This window comes from Thecamonas trahens (assembly GCF_000142905.1).
Source record: "Thecamonas trahens ATCC 50062 unplaced genomic scaffold supercont1.14, whole genome shotgun sequence".
Taxonomy (NCBI): Eukaryota; order Apusomonadida; family Apusomonadidae; genus Thecamonas; species Thecamonas trahens.
This window is the reverse complement of record NW_013657666.1, coordinates 186,263-194,474: the sequence shown is the minus strand read 5'-3', so window position 1 is coordinate 194,474 and position 8,212 is coordinate 186,263. Positions and strand designations below refer to the sequence as shown.

The 8,212-nt window shown below is 65.0% G+C and overlaps 4 protein-coding genes across 4 annotated transcripts; all 4 read left to right on the top strand.

The window, feature by feature from the left end:
- Positions 1-354: 354 nt before the first annotated feature.
- Positions 355-1,796, top strand: AMSG_03725 (uncharacterized protein; the record flags this gene model as incomplete). Its single annotated transcript, XM_013904178.1, has 2 exons — positions 355-1,288; positions 1,357-1,796. The coding sequence occupies 2 exons, from the start codon at positions 355-357 to the stop codon at positions 1,794-1,796; spliced, it is 1,374 nt and encodes a 457-aa protein (XP_013759632.1).
- Positions 1,797-2,578: 782 nt separating this feature from the next.
- On the top strand, positions 2,579-4,356 carry AMSG_03724 (adenylosuccinate synthetase; the record flags this gene model as incomplete). The annotated part of the gene is made up of 2 exons (XM_013904177.1): positions 2,579-2,737; positions 3,074-4,356. The coding sequence occupies exons 1-2, from the start codon at positions 2,608-2,610 to the stop codon at positions 4,354-4,356; spliced, it is 1,413 nt and encodes a 470-aa protein (XP_013759631.1). The 5' UTR covers positions 2,579-2,607.
- Positions 4,357-4,562: 206 nt separating this feature from the next.
- Positions 4,563-5,946, top strand: AMSG_03723 (JerO protein; the record flags this gene model as incomplete). The annotated part of the gene is made up of 1 exon (XM_013904176.1): positions 4,563-5,946. One exon carries the CDS (start codon positions 4,563-4,565, stop codon positions 5,919-5,921), a length of 1,359 nt encoding a protein of 452 aa, XP_013759630.1. The 3' UTR covers positions 5,922-5,946.
- Positions 5,947-6,163: 217 nt separating this feature from the next.
- On the top strand, positions 6,164-6,919 carry AMSG_03722 (uncharacterized protein; the record flags this gene model as incomplete). Its single annotated transcript, XM_013904175.1, has 1 exon — positions 6,164-6,919. The coding sequence occupies one exon, from the start codon at positions 6,164-6,166 to the stop codon at positions 6,881-6,883; it is 720 nt and encodes a 239-aa protein (XP_013759629.1). The 3' UTR covers positions 6,884-6,919.
- Between the last annotated feature and the right edge of the window lie 1,293 nt (positions 6,920-8,212).

Sequence of the window (8,212 nt, the reverse complement as noted above, 5' to 3'; positions counted from 1 at the left end):
GCAATGCGGGCGGGCGTGGTGGGGAGGTGAATCAATTGAGAACTTTTGAGCCTATCAATAGCAAACGGTAGCGGCTTGATCCTGTTCCTTGGGCGAGAGGGGGCGTGGGTGTGTGGGTGGGGGGGGAAGGGGAAAGCGCGTGGTTGGGGGGGGGGGGAAAGGCGGTCACTTGTCTTTACCTCGGCCGTGGATCTTGTCCTCGGAGGGGTTGTGCGGAAACGGCAAAGCGAGGAACAGGCACATTGCGTAAGTATGCGGAACGGATCGACATGGCGGGCCCTTCTTGCGGCGGTGATCGTTGTGGTGGTGGCCCGGGGCGCGGCCGGACGGAAGACGCTGGTGACGGGAAAGAGCATGAGCGGGCGGTTTCTCGGATACGACGAGGAGGAGGACGAGTTTGATGCCGAGACGTATGGGATCTGGATTGCTGAGCGCGGAGCGGCCATTCTCCTGGTGGCGCTGGCCCATCTGCTGGCCATTCCCATCTACCTCTCGTGGCGGTGCTGCTGCAAGCCGCTGCTGCGCAAGTGCTGCTGCTGCTGCCGATCATGCTTTGAGGAGAAGACCGATAAGAGCGGCAAGACGGTGTTCTCGGCCATCTCGGTCCGGTCGCTCAAGCTCCTCCTCATAGTCATCGTTGCCATGGTCGTCGCCGTCTTTATCGCCGGCACCTCGGGCAATGCCGTAACCCAGAAGGGCTTTGGCAACACCTCAGACAACCTCATCAAGCACGGCCAGCAGCTGGTGGATGATGTGGAAGTCGCCATTCAACGGCTACTTGCCCAGGCGCGGACGTCGGATGAAGGAAGCCGCATGGAGCCTGCGACCGAGGCCGGTAACGACGCGCTCGACACTATCCGCAACATCGACAACTCGTTTGACACCTTCCGCCAGTACCACTCGCTCGCTGTCTACGTGCTCTTTGCCGCGCCGGCGGCATTTTTCGGCCTGGGCGTCTTGCTGGGCTTCTTCAACTTTACCTGCTGCCAGCTTCTCATTGTCATCGCCATGTGGAACCTGCTCCTGCTGTTTGTCGTCATCATTGCAGTCTCGCTCCACTCGATGCTCTGGCTGGTGACTAACGATTTTTGCGCCGAGGTCGACCTCTTTGTCGACGGCTCGTCGACGACCAAGTCCCGCGAGCTGTTCGAAAAGGCGCTCAACTGCGTCAATGGCTCGGATCCCGAGGCAACCGCCGACGGCACCGGCTTTGGCGCCCTCAACAACGTCATCCAGGACGCGCTGACCGAAGCCCGAGATGCAGCATGCAATGCTGCAGACTCGCTGTGTGGCCAGCCGAACACCATGTGCGCCGCTTCGTGCACGGCGGACAACCTCCACACCTTCCCGCCGGAGATCATCGTGACGACGACGACGTCATCGCCGGCGCCGACCCCATTACCTTTGAGGTGTGCGCCACAGAGTGCACTGTCAACTCGGAGAAGGCGCTCGCCGAGGGCCTCATGAACGGAATCGCCGAAATCGCCACCTATAACGACATCAAGACCGTCAACCTCGATCCCATTCTCGAGTGCCGGTTTGTCGACCAGATTGTTGGCGACTTTCGCTCTGACCTCTGCCGTACCGCCGTCCCGGGCCTCTACACCGTCACGCTCATGCTTGCAGTTATCGTCATCCTCATCGACGTTGGCCTCGTCTTCCTCTGCCGCGGCCAGCGCCGCTTCGGCAACATTGGCGAAGCTGCTCCGGACTCGGCCTACGGTGACTACTACTACGAGTACGACGAGTCGAAAATCTATGAGTACGAGTACGGTTCGTCTTACGATGAGCTGTAGCCGTAGTCGTGCAACGCATTGAATCCATTGCTTAACACTGCCTACTTTCATCGCGGGACTCGCGCTGTGGCGATTACGGTGTCCCATGGGACGTGTCTTTCAGCCTGGCCACTTTCAGTGATCAAGCGGCAGGCCCAATCCTAGACACACCTGCGAAGCAATCGGCCGCACTAGGGGGTTTCATAAGAACTGACAGCGACGGTAGAGACAGATCTTGCTACGTGCACCATGGATGGGAAGTGGTGAGTGTCTGGTGTTGTTCGACGCGTGTAGCGAGGAGCGGGAGCGGCGAGTCAGGGGCGAGTTGAGGTCTGATCCTGCGTTGAGCTCGGCTGAGCTGGGCAAGCATGCCGGGCCTCCCCCTCGCTCCGGCGTCTTGCCGCAGTGGATGCGCTGTGCGTTTGCATGACCGACAGTTCGGCCCGGCTAGGGATGTGCAACCGATGGAGCCAAGCTCGTCTGCCATGACTGCGATCTGGAGTGGAAGCCGCGGGCATGGATGGTGTGTTCGCTCGAGTGGCGGATGGACGACGGCTGATAGAGGGCGAAGGAAAGCAGGCTAGAAAGGACAGCGATGGCGATGTGACAGCGATTTGTGCTCGGTAGGTAAGGCAAGGGTACCAGTGAGGCGCTAGTATGATGCGATGGGCAAGAATAAAGCGTGGAGGAAGCAGGGAGCGATCGGAAGCAGTGCTCTGCGAGGCAGCGGCTTTGCTTTTTCGCCATAAAACAAACGTGCGGAAGGAAGGAGGTGTCGGAGAGTGGCCAGGTAAGGCAGCACCTTTCTATTTCTTCCTCGACTCTACAGGCTATGCTCTCGGCTGTTGCGTCTGCTGTCTCTCCGCTGCGGCTCTGCCGACTGGCCTCGACGGCTGCTACGCCGTTTGCCTCGTCGCGGGTCACGGCTGTGCTGGGTGCCCAGTGGGGCGACGAGGGCAAGGGTACGCTGATGCTGATCGTTCAGCATGGGGGGGGGGGGAGGGGGGAGGGGGGGGGGGGGAGGGGGGAGGGGGGGGCATGCTGGTGCCCGTGCTGGTGCTTGTGTCCGTGCCCGTGCTGGTGCTTGTGTCCGTGCCCGTGCTGGGACCTGTGCCCGTGCTGCTGTTGCTGCGGCGGGTGATGGCGAGTGTGCCGGCGGGCAGCGGACAGAGGAGGGGTAGCGGAGGGGTGGACGGTGACTGGAGGCTGATGGCTGGAGACTCATCCATGTGTTGGTATGTGGGTGTGCTGGTGTTGGTGGTGTTGGTGGTGTTGGTGGCGCGGGTACTATTGAGTAGGCAAGCTGGCGGATGTGCTGGCGGAGGACTACGATGTGGTGGGCCGGTTCAATGGTGGGGCCAACGCCGGACACACGGTCATTGCCGATGGGGTCAAGTACGCGTTCCATCTGCTGCCGTGCGGACTGGTCTACCCGCACACGCTCAACATCCTGGGCAACGGAACAGTCATTCACCTGCCGTCAATGTTTGACGAGCTGGCGCAGCTTGATGGGACGTCGGTTAGCTGGGAGGGCCGCCTCAAGCTCTCGAACCGGGCGCACCTGCTCTTCGACTACCACCAGATCATCGATGGGGTGCTGGAGGAGCGGCGGGGAGCCGGCAAGTCGCTCGGCACGACCAAGAAGGGCATCGGTCCAGCGTACGCATCCAAGGCGCTGCGTCTCGGCATCCGGGTCGGCGACCTGGTCGACTTTGACGACTTTGCCGCCAAGTTCCGGTCGGCGGTCGACTCGCACCAGAAGATGTACGGGTTTGACTACGGCATCGACGACGAGCTTGAGCGCTACCGCGCGTTTGCGGACATCCTCACCAACGGCGACATGATTGTCGACTCGGTGGCGTACGTCAACCAGGCGTACAACGATGGCAAGCGCATCATCCTGGAGGGCGCCAACGCTGCGCTTCTCGACCTCGACTACGGCACATACCCGTTTGTCACCTCGTCGCCGACCACGGTGGGCGGCGTGTGCACTGGCCTCGGTCTCGCCCCGGGTAAGATCGAGTGCACCGTCGGCGTCGTCAAGGCGTACACGACTCGCGTCGGGTGGGGCCCGTTCCCGACCGAGCTCACCGACGTCAACGCCGGCGGCGAGCGCGCTGAAGGCGCACCTGGCGCCGATATCGGCGCCCATCTTCAGTCTGTCGGCGGTGAGATTGGAGTGACTACCGGCCGGAAGCGCCGGTGCGGCTGGCTCGACATCCCGCTGCTGCAGTACTCGAACATGGTCAACGGCTACTCGGCGGTCAACGTGACCAAGCTCGACGTTCTCGACGACCTGGAGACCATCAAGATCGGTGTTGCCTACCGCGACTCGACCACCGGCGAGACCCTGGCCCCGGGCCACATGCCGTCGACCATCGCCGAGCTCGCACGCGTCGAGGTCGTGTACGAGGAGGTGCCCGGCTGGCAGTCATCGACCCAGGGCATCACCGAGTGGGCTGAGCTCCCTCCCAACGCCCAGGCTTACATCCAGCGCATGGAGGATCTGCTCGAGGTGCCCATGACCTGGATCGGTACTGGCCCCGGTCGCGACGAGATGGTCATCAAGCCGCACGCCTAGCTGCTCTTCCACCGGATGAATGAGAAAGACAGGAAGGCGGAGGCCGAGGCGGAGGCGAAGGCGAAGGAGGAGAAGAAGAAGGAGAGGATGATGATGCGATGATTAACAATCCAGCTCGCCCGCATCGTGGACACGTCCTTGCCGCCGAGTTGCCGCCAGCTGCCGCCAGCGCCCGCCCTCCCGTCCAGCACCACCTGTCGTTCGCCATGGAGATCCCACTGTGGGCACTGGCATGCGGGGTGCTAGTGCTTGTTGCGGTGCGTGCAGTGGTGTGGCTGTCATCGATGCCGCCCGTGGGCCAGCCTGCGGCGGCGGTACGTGCGCTCCCTGGTGCGCCTGTCCGCCACGCCGGTTGGAGCTCTCAGGCGGTGCCGCCGGACAGCGACGGGGTGTACGACGCGGTGGTGGTGGGCGGCGGGCCGGCCGGGCTCGCGGTCGGTGCCGCCCTGGCCCAGGCCGGGCTCTCGTATGTGGTGGTGGAGAAGGAGGAGGCGGCCGGGACCAGCTGGCAGCGACACTACCATCGGCTCTGCCTGCACTCGCTCAAGGGCGTCTCGCACCTGCCGTATGTCCCCTTTCCGGACCACTGGCCACAGTTTGTGCCGCGCGAGGACTTTGCCCGCTATCTGGCTGCCTATCCGCTCCTGCTCAACCTCAACGTGCGAACGGGGACAGCCGTGGTGGCCATTGCCGATCGCCCCGATGGCCGCCCGGGCTACGCTGTCCGCGTCCGCGGCGACGGAGGCGACGGCCCGGTTGACGAGCTCATCGCTCGGCATGTGGTTGTGGCGACCGGTGACAACGCCTCGCCGCGGATCCCGCACTTTCCGGGCGCCAGCTCGTTTGGTGGCACCCTCATCCACTCGTCCGAGTACGTGTCGGGCGAGGCCTTCCGTGGCGCGCGGGCGCTCGTTGTCGGCTTTGGTAACTCGGGCTCCGAAATTTGCCTTGATCTGTACGAGCGCGGTGCGGCTCTGGTTGCTACCGTCATCCGATCGCCGCTCAACGTCCTCTCGCGCAACCGAACCATGTATCTCGAGCCGCTGTTGGGCCTTGTCCGTGCGCTGTTCTTCAACGCGCCGCAGGCTCTTGACGCTCTTGCGCCGCCGGCCAGGCCGTTCCTCTTCACCTCGCTCGCCTCGCGCGGCGTCACCGCTCCGCATCCGGACGTCGGGCTGTTTGAGAACCTGCGCCGGCGACACAAGGCGCCGGTAGTGGACATCGGCCAGTTTGCACTCGTCGCCTCGGGCGACATCGCGGTCCACCGCGCGATCGACGCAATCACGCCCACAGGCGCCATCGTCGATGGCGGGACCGAGCTTCAGCTCGACGTCATTATCCTTGCCACTGGTTACAACCGCGCACTTGACACACTCCTCCCGCAGCACGTACTTGACGATGTGTACGACGAGCACGGCGGCATCGCCGTGTCTGGCAAGCCCGTCCCCGGCCACGAGCGGCTGTACTTTTGCGGCTTTGACGACTTTCTCGGCCGCCTCTTCCAGATCCGGCTCGAGGCATTGGCCATTGCTGCCTCGATTCAGGCTCAGTGCAGCCAGGTGTAGCCAATCGCCCTACATGAAGTCGCCAGCATGATTGTCCCATCGGTTGCCTGATGGCGCCCCGGGCGGGCAACCCCCCGTCGCGCCCAAACGGCCAGCCACCCGTCGCGCCAACAACCGCCCGCCACCCGCCACGGACCGAGGGAGGCACGGCGATCACGACGACGACACCGACTGCTCCACCGCACCCCTCCCCCTCCCTCCCCCCCTCCCCCCTCCCCCCTCACGGAACCCCACCCGCCCCCATGACAGACACCCGGTCAGAGGCCGAGTCGGAGGCGTCCGGGCACGAGGCGCTCTCGCTCCCGTCTTTCGAGCAGTGGCAGGCCTCGGCAGGCGAGCACCGGCGGGCGCTCAACCTGCCGACGGGCGAGTACGAGGTGGACGAGCTGCACGCAGCGCTGTATCCGGAGACATCGACCCCGTTTGAGCGAGCGCTGGAGCGGTACAACACAAAGCGGCAGGCGTCGATTGCAGAGGCCAAGCGCCGCGAGGAGGAGGAAGAGCGCCGCAAGGCCGAGGAGGAGGCCGCCAAGGAGCGCCGCCGCGCTGGCCCGCTCGACGGCCTTTTTGTTGTCCAGCCCATCGCCATCGACTCGGGCTGCTACAACCTCTCGCGCGCCAAGGAACGCTCGCGCGCAGGCCAGCCCTCGGCCCGCCTAGCCGCCGCTCGCCCGCCCTCGCGCGCCCCGCCCCGCACTGTTGCCTCGCGCTCGGCCTCGCGCTCGGCTGCCCGCACCCCGTCACGCTCGGCTATCCGCACGCCTTCGCGCACCGCCCTTCGCACTCCATCGCGCGCCGGCGGCCCCCGCGGCGCAGCTGCCTCTCCCAGTGGATCGGCGACGGCGGCCTCGTCGCGCGGCAGGCGCCGGCTCTCCTCGCGCAAGGCCGCCCAGGGCCGTGGCCCGTCCGCTGCCTCCGCCTCGCCGCGTAGGGTCAGCGATACCTCCCGCGCTTTCCGATAGCCCTGTGCCTGCAATTGTAAATTCCCTTTGTCGCCATCAACGGGCGCGTGTGTGGTCGCTTGGAGTGTTCGTGAAGGGCGGGCAGCCGCCGGGACCGGGACTATTGGCCGGGGAGCCGACACCTGACTCGACAGCAGCATGCGAAGCAAGGCGATGGCAAGGCAGATGGCCGTGCAAGTGGCAGCTGCAGCTGCGGCTGTGGCTGTACTGGCACTGGCTGCAGCTGCAGCTGCGGAAGAGGCCCAGGAGCAGTCGCTGCCCGTGGGCTGGCACTGCCGGGCCGACGCCTACGGCGACGGAGTGTGCCACTGCCGGTGTGGGGGATGGGACATCGATTGCCCGCTGCCGGGCAATGGTGGTGGCGTTGGCGATGGCGCTAGCGGTGATGATGGCGCGGGTGTATCCGATGGCGATGCCGGCTCGTTTATGCTGTGGGCTGTCGACTGCGGCCTGCCGTGCGCTGGCTGCCTGCCGCCGGCTGCTGACGTCGGCGATGGCCGGAGCGGCGGCGGAGGCGGCAGCGCTGACGTCGGCGAGGGCCGCTGCGTCGCCCAATGCATTGTTCCGCCGGCATGGCACTGTCCGCACGAGGACTACGGTGATGGCATGGCTTGCGATTGTGGCTGCGGCGCGCCCGACGTGGACTGTCGGCTCCGCGAGCGCTCGGTCCTCTGCGACGACGACGAGGTGTGCCATGATGGCGAGTGCGTCGGCGCTGCACCCGAGCACAAGTACGCACCACGATCGTGGCTGGATGATGTGTTTGGTAGTCAGTCTGGGGGGTGTAGCCGTCACCACGACCACCACGCGCACGACCACCATGCGCACGACCACCATGCACACGACCACCATGCGCACGACCACCATGCGCACGACCACCACGCGCACGACCATCGGCCCCACGACCATCGGCCCCACGACCATCGGCCCCACGACCATCGGCCCCACGACCATCGGCCCCACGACCATCATCACCACGACCATCATCACCACGACCATCATCACCACGATCACCACCACCACAACTGCCACGACCACGACCACGACCACGACAGCCACCACGGCTACGACAACAGCCCGGCCGTCGCCCCCATCCACACTTCGGTGGTCACATCAGCCTCAGGCGACCGGTACCAGGTTCGCATCATGCCCAAGTCCGCTCCCTCGCCACCCTCGCCACCCTCCCCACCTCCTCAGTAGCATTCTCCACCATCACAGCCCAGATGCCCAGATCAGGCCCATCACCACCTCAGCAAGTCACCCATATACCGTCCACGTCTCCGATGCCTCCACCATGACACCCCCTGGTTTGTCGTCCCCCCGCGTAGG